General features: G+C 40.7%; 1 protein-coding gene across 1 annotated transcript in view; it reads left to right on the top strand.

The window, feature by feature from the left end:
* PHIP (pleckstrin homology domain interacting protein) overlaps positions 1-17377 on the top strand; it is a 159986-nt gene that overhangs the window by 44871 nt on the left and 97738 nt on the right. Inside the window, exons 6-7 of the mRNA XM_019537662.1 lie at positions 3568-3789; positions 5433-5533. Of these exons, the coding sequence (XP_019393207.1) occupies positions 3568-3789; positions 5433-5533 (323 nt within the window). The remainder of the gene's footprint in view (positions 1-3567; positions 3790-5432; positions 5534-17377) is intronic.

Here is a 17377-nt window from a genome sequence, read left to right as displayed (position 1 = left end):
CCCCACACACACACACAAGCTTACCAGTCAGATGCTGCTCTTCAAGCTTCTGGGCTGCACTCCTGGGCGTGCATGCTGCAGCTGTGCTCATGCACACAACATTTATCGGCATCGTTATCGGCCATGTCAGCCAAAAAAAATCTGATTGCTGATAATGTCAATTTTTTCCTGATATGAGTGCCTATACAGTATGGACAGATGTATCGGTGCACCTCTACTAAATATTTTGAAATTCTGTTTTTAAAAATGGTAATGTAGCATAACTTTTTTTTCCTTCATGATTTGTTCAAATGTTTCTGTAAATTGTGAGATTTAATCCTCTTTTAAATGATTTGGAGTGAGTTTAATAGGTCAGTGACTCAATTAACTTTTCATTTAATGAAATAAATTAATTACAGACTGGCTTACTATCTCCTATGTGACGCTTCTGCAACTGTGTTGTCACTTTCATTCTGCTGCTTAATGGCTGTTCTCCGTCCTCCCTTTTGTTTTTTCCTTGCAAACAGACTACTCTTTTTGTGTTTGCATATATCTGGTGCATCTTAACTTTATGTATTTGCAGATAGAAGCAGTTCTTAACCTCTTTAGACTCCAAGCATTCCTCTGTATCTCTTCTGAATTTAGCAGCACCTCTTTCAATATAATAACAGGTTTATTTATTTATTTATTTATTGCCACTGTTCAAGTTTGTTTTGTTTTTTGGGTTTTTTTAAAATAATCTGAGGACTGGTATTTGGCCAGATATCAAACAGAAGTGGTTTAAAGTCATTAACCTCACTAAAGAAGGAACTCTCATATTAGCCCAATTCATGAAATGCTATGGAAAGGTTATCTGTATAAAACTTAATCTGGCTTTTCAGAGGTGCCCACTAGTGGGGAGGTGCAACATCCTTATTAAATGCAACATTTTAAAGCTTGGCTTCATGATATGGCTTAGAAAGAGGCATCTTAAGACTGGGATGCTGATATTGCTTTCCTCCCAGTAGCCTCACTTCAGTAGGCAACAGCCTATACATTGCATGAAAAATAATACTTGAGTAGACTGTACCATGATGTATACTTACAGTTATAGCAATTAAAGCTTTAATGAAGGTTTTTCCTAGACCTGAATGCTTGACGCTTAATGGGAAATGGCTTACAAAACCCACAAGCAAGCTTAGTGTGTTTTGTTTTGTTGATAAAAGCAAAATTAAAAAACACTATGGATTCCTTCATATGGAACTAGATTTACTCTGTATTGGTCATTGACAGAATCAGAACCATGGTAATTTATAGACAAACTTGTGACTTGAATGAACAGTAATTGATAACCATTTTTAGGTTGTCATCCTTTATGTATTCATGTAATCATATCATGTTTATCAGCACCTTTTAGAAAAGATAAGAGACATACTTTGGTAATGGTTTTCTTGGTTTTTTTGTAGACAGCAGAAGGATTTTAAGGTTTTGGAATGCTGGGTTTAGTTCCAGGTTCTAAAAGGGCCCATGCGTTAGTGATTATGTATCTGCCTTTGCTGCCTCCCACCTAAATTTGCTCACTTCTGTTTTTGTCCCTTCCTCATTTTCAGTCCTGTTTCTCAGTTACCTTTTCCTCTCCACCCCAGTATTTAATATGGGCTACTTTGTCTTCTGAGTTGCCGATGTGCCAACAGGTAGACGTTGAATATGGACAGGCCTGCAGTTTGAGTGCCAAAAAATCTCCAGTGCCACAAAAATGTGAGAAGGGAGCTAGCTGTACAAGCATTTCTGTTCAGTGGCTGGAGAGCTATGCGGTCGCATATTTCTTAGCACAAATGTAATGCCTGTCCATGGCCATTAAGAGTGGTGGATAGTCTCCCTGCTCTCTGTTGTGATGTCTTGTATGCAGCGGCCCTATGAGCTGGGAGTAGCAGTTGTAGGGACAGTTTTATTTTGCTGTGAAAGTTTTAGATGGTGTATATTTAGTCACGATAGGGTTGCTGCAGGCACAGTCTAGTTGAAATCTTCACACTAACTCTGCTCAGCGTAGAAAAAATCTTTGATGCATTTTTGCTGCCAAGCTCCAACAAGCATTTATTGAGTTTGTGAAAAGTACAGTGTTTATTCTACAGTATAATAACTGTGATCAAATTTGGGCTGATTTTTCTAGGGATGGCAAAAAGCAGAACTCAGATATTTGGCAGACAAGCCACGCTAGTTACAAGTTGCTAGAACATGTTAGTGAAATGTTTGTAGTAATTTTGAAACTGTTAAGCAATGCTGCTGCTCTCCTCTCTTTTGTTTTGGGAAATTACCAAACTTTTATTTATTTGTTTTACTGAAAATTCATTCACCGTTGCCTGGTGTGCACTATTTTGGCTCAGTTGAGAGAGGGGTTCGAATAGAATGTTTGAAGTAACCTACATACCTTTGAAATGGTGGCTGTTGGTCACCTTTTGCTTCACGTTCCTCCAGGGAATAATATTTCTTTCCTCAAATAGTTTTTATAAGGATATATGCATTAAATTGGGATGCTTAAACACTATATGTGTATTTAGACAGAAAAAACCTAGGGAAAAAACTTTATATTAACGGCATAGAAGCATCCAGAGTCTGTAGTGGATTTGTGCTTCAAAAATGCTCTGAACTGGCATTTTAATTTTTTTCCTGGTGCTCCTTGTTGCAAAGAAGACGGTAAAATGTGAATGAAATGCTCAAAGGTGCAGCGTTATAGATGTTTTGAGCCTGCAGATAACCTGCAATAATAGCTCTGAAGTGTAAGTTTGTAGTTATCTTAGTGCAATGTTTTTCAAAGTGTGGCATATCCTCCTTTCAGGGAATGCAAAGGAAAAAAACCGGGAAAGGAATGAACTGACCTTTTGCTTATTTCCCAATGATTGCATTACTTAGAACAGAACCCCCCCCACACTTTTTCCAAACTGTGAAATTGAGTTTAACCAAACCAGAAATGTCATCTGCAGTTTGTAAAGAACTGAAATGGGAACTCAGAGCTCTGAATTGTTGCTTTCATTTCAGTCCATATTAATATGTATATTAGCAGTGTTTTAAATGGTAGCTCTATTTATTGTTCATTAAATCCATACAGGAAAAGTGAGGAAAGAAAAAGTTCTGTATTAACTCTTTTTACATTGTGGGACATGAAGAATGAGCTTGTTAGGAGAGACTAGACATATAATGTAAACTTATCGAAGTTAATAAAAATTAAATGAATAACCATTAGTGTTCCACTTCCACGTTAGTTGCAAGTCTCCATTTTAAAATGTAAATTAGGCTGTTGCTATATCTTAATTTGCAAAACTCCAGTTCAACAGAAAATAGACTACCTTGCTGAAGAATTTTTAAATTGAACTTATTGTAGGGTTTGTGTATATGTTAAGATGCATAATTTGTGTATACAGTTGGCACTTGGCATACCTCAGATTCTTCTTGTATACAGAATGCCAAAGCTTTCTGCAGTGCACTCAAACTATAGAAAGAAATTGTTTACAATCAGTGCAACTAATTTTGTTGTTTCAGGTAAATTATATGGGTATAGAACATTAAAATAACTATTTTGCATGGTTATAGTGATATCTTCCTTATTTTTAGGGTTCAGATGATTGCCTTGTAAAAATATGGGCAACAGATGATGGAAGGTTGTTGGCTACTCTAAGAGGACATGCAGCTGAAATATCTGACATGGCTGTGAACTATGAGAACACCATGATTGCTGCAGGGAGCTGTGATAAAATGATCCGAGTTTGGTGTCTTCGAACATGTGCACCCCTAGCAGTTTTGCAGGGTCACAGTGCATCCATAACATCACTGCAGGTAACAGTCATTTTTTTTGCAAAAAACATGTAAACAAGAAAGGATTATAGCAGTAATTTTTTTTTTCTTTTGAGTTTTCTTTTTAATATATGGAATAAGTAATAACAAAATTTGGAGTGGAAAAGAAGCTTTTAATATAAGTAGTGTGACAGTGTTTATTTGTAGTGTCAAATGTCTTTCGCTTGACGAATGCAGACTCGGGTTTCTATCCTGAAGAGTTTAGAAACACCCTGTTTCAAAAACATTACAGCTAAGTACAGCCAGTCAACAATCCTGAGGCTGGATTGATTCAGTCTTCACAAGTTAGTCTAAGCTGTGTAGATTGAATCAATTAGCAAGTGAACAGACACTCTCTCTTTATTCTGGAAATACAGCGACATGCCTACAGAAGCCAGGCCACATGCCAGCAGATGAAGGTGCTAGAGCATGCCTCCCTGCTTGTCTGGGGTAGACAGCCTGGGCCAAGACTAGCCTGCCAACCCTGTGAGGGGAAGGATACAAAGCATTCTGGGATGCTGGGGGACTGAGAATTAACTTGAATCTGGAGGGGATCTGAGACAGAAGTTCAGTGAACCAGTTTAACCTAAAACAGTTAAATCTGATACTACATCCATCCAGGTTTATCTTAAATTGGTTTTGGCCATTTTGAAAGCAGTTTATCTGCATTGAATTTCTGTTGTGTTACCTATTTGAACTGGCTTTTGATCACATACCAGTTTATATGCAACATCTGTCCTTAGCCTACATGAGTTTAAATTTATACCTATGCATATTTCTGTTAAAATTAGTACAAATAACTGTGTAAAGTTAAATGTGTAAGCTTTTGCAGGACGTAGGCCTAAGTTACCTTACAAGCTATGATAAATACTGGGTTAACTTAAAAAAAAAAAAAATAAAAATAAAAAGAGGGAGAGCATTGGGAATTAAAAGAACAAGATTATTTCATTATTTTATTTAGTAACACTGACATATTATAGTATATAAGAAAGCTTCAAATTATTGTAAGAACATTTTTTTGAGGTTTTGTTGACTGTAGGACTTGATGTTGACAGATGAAACACCTTATGCTGCCAGATTCCTTGAAAGGGGATGGGAGGGAGTCTTACTGGTTCAGTTGAATCTGTTCTGTTTGTTTCTGGGTTTTTTTGTCTTTGCTTTATCATATGGTAAATTTGAAGTTAAATTGCAATAATCCATCACCTGTTTCCTTCAGGGGTAAAATTATTGTGGTTTAGCTTTGCTTACTGACAAATAGGACTGGACAGATGAAAAATGGATTCCGTGGATCAGCTGATGTACGTTCTCATAAGAGACGAGAGTCCTTGCCACCCTCCTATTCCTCACCTGAAAGCACTGCAGTTGCTTGGTCTAACCACAGACTTTGTAGGGAAGTAAAGTAATCCCCTAACTCCATTTGATCAAGTTCCTATTTGTGTGGGGAAAAGAATGCATCTGAGAACCATCATCACGTTGTTTTGCTGTTTGGTGTTTCTGTGATAACATTTCCTTTTACTAGCACTTACTGGAACTGGTGTGGTCAGAAAAGACTGAATAATTTGGGTCACTCACTTCATGCTGCTTGCTAAATATGATAGTAGTCTAGCAAAGAATATTTTTAACCTGTGGATTCTTTTTCTTCCCAGTTTTCTCCGTTGTGCAGTGGTTCAAAGAGGTATCTGTCCTCGACCGGGGCAGATGGAACAATATGTTTTTGGCTCTGGGATGCTGGCACCCTTAAAATAAAGTTAGTTTGTGTTTTCTTTGTTTTTAATCTTTGATACAAATGGTAATATATAATAAGCAAATTAGATTTCAGTTGGGCACTGCTGCCAACAGATTTAAAAAACTGGGATGTCAGCCCTTTCAGTGAAGAATATAAAATCATAGGTCCTACTGGTAGGGACCTCAAGGGTTACAAATGCAAGATTCAGTTTCTAAATCAGTGGTTTTCAACCTGTGGTTTGAATGATTTCTTTATTTAGAACAAATAGAGAAGAGCATCCAACCTTGCTCTGCCCAACTGATTTAATAAATGTTGAAGTTGACTCTGGTGTGGCATGAAAGCTGGGTTTTTTCTGCTTGTATAACTGCCTCCTAATGGAAATTGAAATGGGTATAATACAGATGACAGAGTAAATGAAACAATGGGACTTGATGAAGGTTGTTGAGTGTTGAATGGGAGAAACTGATTTTTGTATTAGAACCTTCTGAAGAAATGTAAAGCTTTTTAATACTAAAAACTATAGACCTTTAGAGTTGAATGGGTTTTCTAGGGTAGTCTAGTATAGTCGCTTACATGCATGCTGGATGTATTATTCCTAAACAATCCCAGTCAGATGCTTCTTGGAAAAATTCCAGTTAAGGAGATCGGTAGATTTCCATGTAGCTTGTTCCATTTTCTTACCGTTACAGTTGAGGAGGTTTTTTTCTGCAGTTTGATCTAAATATGCTTTGTTGCAGTTTGAATTCATTGGTGTGTGCCCTGCTCTTTCTGGCAGTGGAAAACTATGTTTCAGCATCTTTGACTGGCTTTCAAATACTTGATAAGTGCTACCAAGGCTTATCTTTAATCTTCTCTTTTCTGAACTAAACTTACTTGAGTCCTTCAACCTGTCCTCATATAGTTTGTTTTCCTAACAGTTCTTTCATTTTCATTGCTTGCTTTAAATTCTGTTCAGTGTTTCCATTTCCTTCTCATAATGTGATAACAAAAACTGGACACAAGTCCAGCTGAAGCCTGCTGATTTGAGAAATAGAGGCTAGATACAGAAGTTTGTGTCTACCTGGAGATTATGGGTACCTATACATTTGCTCTGGGGTGGGCAGTTTTATATGAGTGGCACTCAGGAGCTTTTCTCATTAATACACCTGTAGAGTCTAATGTATTCAGTGCCCCACATTTCGAAATGGTGGCAGGGGCACTTTAAAGTTCGTTTGATGAGCTTTTGTTAAAGCACCCGTGCCACCATTTTGAAATCTAGGGACACTGACTACATGAGATGCTGGAGCATTCTGATTAGAATCAGCAGTCTGCTCTGATGTGTTCTAATTGGAATGCTTTGGAGCATGTGTAAAAGTGTCCTATGATTATGCCGGTTTTCATTCAGTATCTCCTGGGCAAAACACCCCCTCTAGGAGAAAGGTCTTTCAGCTTTTAACCTGGAAGATCTCTCTCTCAACTCTTCGCAAGAGTGTGTTCTGTGTGTTCCCAGAGTCGCATTAGTACCTCCTGTGACTTTCGTGCAGGGCTTCTTGGTATGCAGCCAAAACTACATTCACTTTTTTCTTATGAAAGCATCACAGTAGTAACTCACTTTGAGTCTGGTCTTAACCCCCAGATCCTCAGTAATGCTAAGCCAGTTTATCCTCTATTCTACATGTGAGCATTTAATTTTTCTTCCCTATGAGTTGTCATTTTATGGTCTATAGCCCAGTTCTCCAGTTTATCCAGATCCCTTTTGTGGTATGTGGAAATTTGATCGGCATGCACGCATTCACTTGCGTGCTTTTACTTGCTCTTGCTCATTCTTTCCATATCATTAATAAAAATAAGCAGAATAGACTCCTGTGCAACCCCACTTGAAACATCCCAGCCTGACACTTATCCATTAACAAACACTCTGCTGGCAGATATTCAGCCAGTTCTGTGCAGACCCAATGATCATTTAATATAACCTACATTTATCTAGGTTACTTAGAGAATGGTAGTCCTTGAGTCAAAAACCTCACTAAAGTCCAGGTATATTATATCCACCAAATTCTCCTTATCTACCAATTAATTATTCTTTTAAAGGAAGTAATCGAGGTGTCTTGGCAAGTTTTTGCTCTTAAATTGGTTGGCTGCTATCTATCATCCCCTGATCTGCAGATGATTACAAACTGCATATTTTCTAATTTATTTTAACAACATTCTAGATATTGAAATACAGCTGACCTGTCTACAATTCCATGTGTCCCTTTATTACTTCTCCTTCTACCACTCCCTCCCTTTTAAAAGATGGGCATTGTCCCTGTAACCAGACATTCTGAGGCTGTTATGGATATATGAATCAAAACCCTGGGACAAAAGAAGTGGTACAGCCTGTTACACGTGTAACCCTTCCAAGCTGCATTACGTACTCCTCTTCCAATAGGTTTCATAGTTTCATAGTTGGTAGGGTCAGAAGGGACCTAAGCAGGTCATCAAGTCCGACCCCCCCCGCCATGGTCAGGAAAGAATGCTGGGGTCAAATGACCCTGACTAGGTGATTGTCTAGCCTCCTTTTGAAGACTCCCAGGGTAAGGGTGAACACCACTTCCCTAGGAAGTTGATTCCTGGTCCTAGCTGCCCTGACTGTGAAGTAGTGCCTCCTGATGTCTAACCTGAACCTACTCTCAGTCAGCTTATGGCCGTTTTTCTGTGCAACTCCCAGTAGTGCTCGGGGGAAACAGGGATCATTGCCTGCTGGTCCTCCTTGGCCAGTTTGTAGGTGACCACCAGATCCCCTCTCAGCCTTCTCTTGTGTAGGCTGAACAGGTTCAGGTCCCATAGTCTTTTCTCATAGGGCCTACCCTGCTGCCCCTTGATCATGCAAGTGGACCCTCCTCTGGACCCTCTCTATGCTATCCACATCCCTTCTGAAGTGGGATGTGCCCAGAACTGGATGCAGTAGTCCAACTACTGCGGTGGCCAAGGACAGTACACAATTTGGCCAGCTTACACCTAGATAAAAGGAGCAATTAACCTGAATTAGCTGTGATTAATTTAGGCATACACAGCGCAGTCCAGAGCACTGGCCTTTGAGCTGCGGCACATGACAGAGGCAGTGAGGAAGCGTGTGGCCATGAAAATGAGGACCTCTCATGTTTAGTCCTTGTCACTTTCCTGCCCCTGCTGCAGCTGATTGTTCAGGGCAAAGATTGGGCGTATAAATCATTTGCGTACCCAGGCAACCTAGCCTCCACCCTCTCCTCTCCTTTTTCTTCTTTCTCCCTTTCTCTCTTCCCTGTCCCTTTTTTTTCTTTCCCACTTCCTTTCTTTCTTCTGTCCCCACCCCTATGCGGTCATCTTTGTTTGCAAAGGACAAACAACACAGCAGTGGTGGAGGAAGGGTTTAGCCCTTAAAGCAGGACAATGTACTGGTACTCTGTAGAATCCTAGAACAAAAGGCTTTCTTAGGAGACATGCTATATTTGTTTACACCCTATGTTAACTTCCTTCCAGCCCTCTGAGATCTCATCTGTCATCCATGAATCTGAAAACATTTTTTCACTAGCTCCAAGGTTTCTTCAGGTAGTTGCTTCAGCACCCTGGGGTAAATACATCATGCTGTACTGACTTGAATTCATTGACGTTTGCTAGTTTTTCCCTAGTGTGCTCTTTTTTGATGATCAGCATCTCTTCCCCTTTCTGTCTTACCTGATTCCTTCTTTCCCTCTCCCCTACCATTTTCCTACTTTAGGTGAATGTGGCTTTTTCTTTCATAGATTCATAGATGTTAGGGTCAGAAGGGACTTCAATAGATCATTGAGTCCGACCCCCTGCATAGGCAGGAAAGAGTGCTGAGTTCAGATGACCCCAGCCAGATGCTCTGAAGTGTAAGTTTGTAGTTATCTTAGTGCAATGTTTTTCAAAGTGTGGCATATCCTCCTTTCAGGGAATGCAAAGGAAAAAAACCGGGAAAGGAATGAACTGACCTTTTGCTTATTTCCCAATGATTGCATTACTTAGAACAGAACCCCCCCCACACTTTTTCCAAACTCCACCTCCCTTGGGAGCCCATTCCAGATTTTGGCCACCCTAACTGTGAAGAAGTTCCTCCTAACATCCAGTCTAAATCTGCTCTCTGCTAACTTATGGCCATTATTTCTTGTAACCCCCAGGGGCGCCTTGGTGAGTAGAGCCTCACCAGTTCCCTTCTGCACCCCCATGATGAATTCATAGGCAGTCACAAGGTCACCTTTCACCCTTCTTTTGCGGATGCTGAAGAGGTCCAGGTGCCCTAGTCTCTCCTCGTAGGGCTTGGCCTGCAAGCCCTTAATCATACAAGTGGCCCTTCCCTGGATCCTCTCCAGGTTATCCACATCCCTCTTAAAGTGTGGTGCCCAAAACTGGACGTAGTATTCCAACTGCGGTCTGACCAGTGCCACATAGAGGGGAAGTATCACCTCCTTGGTTCCGTTTGTCATGCATCTGCTGGTGCACGATAAAGTGGCGTTAGCTTTGCTGATGACTTGTCACACTGACAGCTCATGTTCACCTTGTAGTCCACTAGGACTCTGAGATCCCTTTCTGCTTCCGTGCTGCCGAGCAGGTCATTTCCTAGGCAGTAGGTTTGCTGGATGTTTTTCCTCCCTAGCTGCAGCACTTTGCATTTCTCCTTGTTAAATCATATTCTGTTGTTTTTCTGCCCATTTGTCCAACCTGTCCAGGTCTGCCTGCAGTTGTTCCCTGCCTTCCAGTGTGTCCACTTCTCCCCACAGTTTTTTGTATCATCCTCAAACTTGGACAGAGTACACTTCACTCCCTTGTCCAAGTTATTGATGAAGGCGTTGAAGGGTATCTGTCCAAGGACCGAGCCCTGTGGGACCCCACTGCCCGCGTCCTTCCAGGTCGATACCAACCCATCCACTACCACTCTCTGGGTATGACCCTCTAGCCAATTTGCCACCCTCTGGACTGTGTAATCATCCAAGTCACAGCCTTTTAATTTGTTCACCAGTATGGGGTGGGATACCATATTAAAGGCCTTCTTGAAGTCTAAATAAACTATATCTACCCCTGCTTCTGCGTCCAGGTGCTTTGTAACCTGATCATAAAAAGAGACTAGGTTAGTCAGGCATAATCTACCTGCTACGAACCTGTGCTGGTTTCCCCTCAATATAATTTTTCCTGCTGGGCTCTCACATATATGAGCCTTAATAATCTTTTCAAAGACTTTACCAAGGATGGAGGTGAGGCTGACTGGCCTGTAATTGCCTGGATCCTCCTTCCTCCCCTTCTTGAAAATAGTGACCACATTGGCCCTTTTCCAGTCCTCCGGGACCTGGCCTGTGCACAACGAGTGCTCAGATATTCTTGTCCATGTCTGTGCAATGACATCAGCTAGTGCCTTCAGTACCCTTGGATGGAATTCATCTGGGCCTGCCAACTTGAACACATCCAGTCCTTCCAAGTGACTGCACCATCTCGGGGTCAACGCTTGGTAGTCTGGCACCCAGCTGTTGTCTGTCTATGATCCCATTCTGAGACTTGTTTTGCCCCTTGTTTAAGAATGCTGAGGCAAAGAACTCATTGAGTTCAGCCTTGTCCCCCCTGTCTGTCACCAATTGCTTTTGCCCATTCACTAGTGGTCCTATACTGCCCTAGGCCTTCCTTTTACTCCTTATATATCTGAAAAACAACTTTTTGTTATCCTTAAGTTGGGATGCCATCCTCAGCTCCATGGTAGCTTTGGCCTTTCTAACTGCCTCCCTACAACTGCGAGCTGAAGAGGCATACTCCTCTTTAGTAATTTCTCCCTGTTTGTACTGCTTATATGCCCCCCTTTTTGCCCTTAGGCTGCTCTGGATTTCTCTGGTCAGCCAAGGAAGCCTCTTGGGCCCTTTCACCCTTTTTCCCTGCATCGGGTTCATCTCCCTCTGTGCCTTGAAGGAGCGCTTCCTTAAGGCACAGCCACCCTTCCTGGGTTCCCATCTTGCCAAATCTCTTACTTTGCAGTGTGTCATTGACTAAACGCCAGAGCTTGCTGAAGTCAGCCTTCCTAAAGTCTAGCACTTACACCTTACTAGCTACCTTTCCCACTCTATGCCTTATGGTGAATTCTGTTGTTTGGTGGTCACTGTCCCCCAGGTGACCACTGATCTGCAGGTCCCCTGTCATGTCATCCCCTGTTGTCAATACCAGGTCCAGTACAGCATTCCCCCTAGTGGGACCATGTACCTCCTGCGTCAGGTGGAAGTCCTGTACACAGGATAGGAACCTGCGTGAAGGGTGGGAATGTGCTGTCTGCGTCTCCCAGCAGATGTCAGGGTAGTTTAGGTCCCCCGTGACTATCGCCTCCCTAGTCTATGTTCTCCGACAGCTGCCTCAGGAGTTCCAAATCTAGTTCTTCCCCTTGGTGTGGGGGTCTGTAGCAGATCCCTACCACCAAATCTCTTTCCCCTTAACCTCCATGTACCCTAATCCACAATCTTTCTACTTTCTCCTCCTCCGATTCTGTTTTGCTGTTGGTCAGTGTATAATGCTCCTTGACATAGAGCCACAGCAGAGCAGGGGAGGTTGTAGCTTAGCTGAATATTTCTGGAAAGCTATATAGGTTTGCTAGTAACTGAAATGATGACTTTGAGGAGCATCTCAAATGAGTTTGCAAGACATGTTTGAAACATTATAAAGACATGGCATATTTCACACAATGGGATTAAAGTCTTGGAAATTATTAAATACTTGTCATTCCTATTCTTTTGTCTATATGCAAAATTTGTGACTTGGCAAGTCTCATGAATGTAACTTTCACCAATATGGGAATATTTTGGTATGCATGCCGTGTGGACTGGTTCCTCTTCCCTGTTGTAGCATTAGAACTGCGTTCCCTTCCTGTGTGCCAGGGAAATATGCAATTTTAGCTAGCTTGATGGAATACCAGCTATGAACTGACTGCCCAGAGGAGTTTTCCATCTATTGACTCCTGTGTGAAATCCTGTGAGATATGAACTTTCATTTCTACCCAAGAGAGAACTTTTGCAGTCTTTTCTACAATGCCTGATGAAGGGTGTTTGTGCAGGAAAGCTTGCAATTAAAGACACTTTTTTGCAAAAATCTTGTTGGTCTAATAAAAGATACAATCTCTACCACAAGTCCTGATTGCCTTTTTCCTCTATACCAGTATGGCTACAACCTGGATACCTGTCACATAATTAACAACATTCCCTTTCCTTTGAAAAGCTGGAAAGCTGAAAAGATGGCTGCAGGCATATCCCAACGCATCAGGGAGGCATGTTTCCACCTGGTGACTTCAGTTGATTTTAAACCTGAGCTCCTGAAATGAATAGACAAACCTCTTGCGGGGTGGGGGTGGTGTTTGGTGTTTTGGTTTTTTAATTTCTCGCCCTTGTTCTAGGGAAAAGCCTGAAGCTTGATGACCATGAATCCTAATGTTTCAAAATACAGGCAAATGAAAAAAACCCTAAACTGTTTTGGGGATGTTGAAGGAGACAGTTTTAAGGCTATTGGAGACCTAGCTTATGTAGTGTGGTGCAAGTGTGTTTATTAAGCGTTTGGGGTTGCTAATACTAAGAGACCAAGTATTGAACTATTGGTTGTGGCAAAATTGTAAATCTTATACACTAAGAAGGCTCAGTTCTATGCTTTCTTGGGAAAATGCACAGGGCAGTGACTTTGGTAAGTGAGGCACTTAACCTCTTCTGAAGTGTTTTTGAAGGCTGTCTGCAGACTCTAAGTACCTCTTCATCAATTTAAAATAGTTTATATTTCCAGAGTTTTTTCAGTGATTACAAAGATGGGACATGTTAAATGTTGAGACTCTCTGAAATTCAGTTTTAAAACAAAAATTCTGCAGTGACAGAATTGTGGGATATTAATGATATGCAAGTAATCAGCTCTGTGTGCTAGAAGGGATAAGATTGTAGTCTTTTGTTGGGGTAGGTATATAGGAATGTTGAGCAGGGAGCAACTGGAGATTTGTCTACTGAAGGTAGATCTTGGTTAGGAGATGTGGGCAGGACCCTTTTGCCTGTGAGTCAAGGAGATGAGGTCTTTAGCTAATTTCTGTTAATAATTACAGCACTCATCTGCTGGATAGTAGCCTTTTTCAAGTACTGTAATCTGAAGTAGGGGGTTGTCTGGGAGGTAGCCGTAGATGAAGAGAATCAGTTCCGTCTAGTTTAATAGCTGAGATTCTCTTTTTTAATTATTTAAATTAGAGATGGAATTGCTAAGATTAAGGTATTCTACTTCCCTCTTGCTATTCCAGAAAACTCCTTTATAGCACCTAACCAACATGATCTTGGTTGGATTTCAGTATGTCTGAGGGAGGTACTCATAGACAACATATGCTCCCCCTGAGGGGATGCATTACTTTATGGAAGCAGAGGGAAAAAATATTAATTAATTATGAATTAAATGTCTCATTTTCCCTCCCCCCATGTTAAACCTGCATGAGGCTAAGAGTGGAAAAATATTTCTTTGCCAGTTAAGTATTAAACAAAGGTTTTGATAAGCAAATAAGGTCTTAGTTATATAGGGTTGATGGATAGAGATTTCCTAGTGTTTTTCTTGTTAGTCTCTGGTTCCAGATAGTAGGTTGCCTGAGGTTATTTCAGTTGTCCCAGTTTCTTATTTTATGTATGTATTTTAGGGTCCTCTGATTAGTAATCCTCATCCAAGACATGTTTTGGTCTCAAAATGTCATATTATTTTAAGGCCCTTCTCTGTTGTACTACTTGATTTTTATGATTTAATTCATGCTCATATTCCTACCTTCAGATTATATTAATTTTCTCTGTTCTTTCTCATGGTTTTGGGGTTTTTTTTTTTTGTTTTTTACTGCTTCTTGTTTAATATTGGGCTCTCCTGAATCTTCCCCTGGGGAGTGATTCTCTTTGAGATATTTAAGTAAACTTCAGAATTTTAATTAAAAAAAAAAATAAAAATTACTGTTTGCATTTTTGGGATCATTTGCAGTTTCATTATATCCAAGAGAACCAGTCTTTACAAATGATTATCACAGTTACTAGAGCCTAAGGTTGCCCTCTACTAAGGTTGCTTTAAACTGTCATTGTTTAGAACCTGAATCAGCTATTTCTAAATAACTTTAGTATATTTTACACAAGTCTCTAAGAGTAATGTAACAGCATGGCATCTAGAAGTGACCTGGTACAGTATGAAAATTTAATGTAATGTCCTGGAATATTTCTTGAGTGAATTTTACTCGAGTCAAAAAGGGCCTGCTTATGAAATTTTTTTCTTTCTTTTTGTAAGTGAATTGTCTCATGTTTTTTCACTGAAATTATACTAAGCATTTCCAAGAGACTGGGAGTTTACATTGTAGTAATTTATAGTAAAATCCATGAACCCATGAGATTTGTGTCAGAAGCAGACCAGAACTGTCTGTTGATGACTGATGAGGTGTGGCTCCACTTCTGAACAAAACTTTTCTGTTTTGCATCTATTTCCAGAACAGCAGAAAGAAGTTGCTCCATGTCATTAAAGAGAAAAAATGGGTGAAAAATGCTTCGGTTGGTTTCATCACCAAGCGTTCGTAGGATATAGAGGGATATAACTATTGTATTGATATCAGCAGTGCAGCTGTTGCATCTGCATGATTCTTTGATATTTAGTGAAGCAAAACTGCTCCAATTTTCTCTGCTTCGGGGTTAACATTAGAGCAATATAGAGTACTTGCATCAGTGCATGTATTATGACTAGATGCAGAGTCATGCAGACAGGGATACTGTTTAAGGAGTTTTTGTTTTACATTCTGTTCCTTTTCTAGTGGTGTTTTGGTTTTTTCAGGCTCTAACATATTACGTGTTTTGTGTAATTAACTGCTTACCTACACAATAAATGTAGACATGCTACCTATTTAAGTTGCACAATAAATAGCCAACAATCCATAAAAAATGACCCACAAGCAGTAAAGCTATTGCTTGAAAAATATGGAACATTTTTATAGATGGTTTCTATAAAGTCTTAATTTGAACATGAGGCATGTTATACACAGGGTGATAGGGTTTGACCAGGTCCCAGAGTAGATTGCTTGCTCCCAGGCCTGTACGCACCTATGTTTGTTCCCACTATCTCTTCCCCTTGCTTCCAAACTCCCCCACCCCCTGCAAGAGGACTCTGTGGGATTCTCATACTTAATTCTGGTGCCCTAGGCCAGGCACAGGAGCAGATGTCATGACTCGCTGCCTGTCCTTTCTAGCCATTAGCAGCTCTATGAAACCCAGAGTATATAAAAGGTATCCAGGTTGTAGCTGTATTGGTCTAGAGGAAAAAACAGTTGAGGTTCATGGACAGAGGTGATATGTTTTATTGGACCAACAAGATTTTTGCAAAAACAAATTGTTTAATTGAAGCTTTCGGGCACAAACACCCTTCATCAGGCATCAGAGACGAGATTGTAAAAGTTTTGGGTAGAACTGAAAGTTCATATTTCATAGGATTTCACAGAGGAGTCAATAGATGGAAAAATGCTCTGGGCAGCAGTTCTTAGCTGATAAGGAGTGTCAGTTCTTTGAGTATATAAAAACACTCAAGTGACATGCTTTATTTGTCTGAAACAGGGAGCCATGGGAGAGGAATTTGTTCAGAAACCTGTAGGTGGGACAAAACGGTTAATAAGTTCCTTGGAGAGTTTGAGCTGTACTGCTGCTGCCATCCCTGCCCTTCACACAAGTCTCCCCTCATCTGCACAAGGGTTGAGGGCAGCTCTTTCACCCAGAGGAGCCCAGCTGATGTCTCAGTCCCAGCACAGCTGCGGAGAGGGATGACAGCCCCTGCCAGCAACTCTCCACTTCTTGCTGGTTGGCTAGTTTGGCACAGCAGGTTCCCAAGGTGCTTTTCCCCCTTCTGAATGGCCTGCCCTTTTGAACATGAAGCTGGTCACATGGTATGACAGTTTCCATTGAATGATAATGCCTATTGCTTGATGGAAGTAATACCTGACAGGGGCAGCTCTGGAGCTTTGTTGGGAAGAGTGGCAATATGCTATGGTGTCTTTCACATGGCACATCTTTTTCCCACAATTTAGCTGCTGGAAATTGGGGTACATGTTATAAGAGAAGAAATATGGTAATTGCAGTTTCTGCCATTGCTGGAGGGAAGTTAAAGTACTGCTGTAGTGCTGTACATGGAGTTTCATAGCGTCTAGCTATGTGCACTTTTCTCTTTTTCCCTGGCAGAAGCTTCAGCTGCAGAAGCTGTCACTCGGCTACTTTCCTACTTGTATTTTCACGGAAAACTTTGTTTCTTCATTCTGCCTTTCCAAATAAAAGGTGCTTATCTTATTCAGGGGCATTGTATATGATAGTATGATAAGTCCAGTAAATAAATAACAGTTGATGTGTTGATTAGTTTCCCCTCTGTATTAAAGCAGCCAAAAAGTATGTCTGTCAGTGCACAAGGTCTCCTTTTTTTGGCAAGGGGATTTCCTCCTGTTCCTCAACTGTGTGTGTGTGCAGTTTACATGTCCCTTTCCCTTCCCAACAGAGGCTCAGAACAGCTTGTGGTAAGAGAGCAAAACTTAAAAAGGCAAGTAGAATATTAGAAATCAGTGTATGTTCTAATATTAATAGAATATCAATAAAATACGAGAACTCAAAAGGGTAGCTTGGATGCAGATGCATTTTTATGCTTCAATATTGGATGCTGATGCAAGGAAAAAGAAGGGATTGAACGTTTTCAACTAATATAAATGTAGAAATTAGTGTGGGAGGATTGCACATTGGGGGGGGCAGGAATAAGGAGTTGGAAATAACTTCATTTAGGGTCATTATGTCAGGGATATACATTACTTTATAACAGCTACAGCCTAGGAAATGACCTGCTGGGTGGCACGGAAGTGGAAAGGGATCTTGGAGTCCTAGT

The sequence above is a fragment of the Crocodylus porosus genome, unplaced genomic scaffold, assembly GCF_001723895.1.
Source record: "Crocodylus porosus isolate Cpor-Errol unplaced genomic scaffold, CroPor_comp1, whole genome shotgun sequence".
Lineage (NCBI taxonomy): Eukaryota > Metazoa > Chordata > Crocodylia > Crocodylidae > Crocodylus > Crocodylus porosus.
The sequence above is the reverse complement of the archived record's forward strand: the minus strand, read 5'-3'. Positions and strand labels throughout refer to the sequence as shown.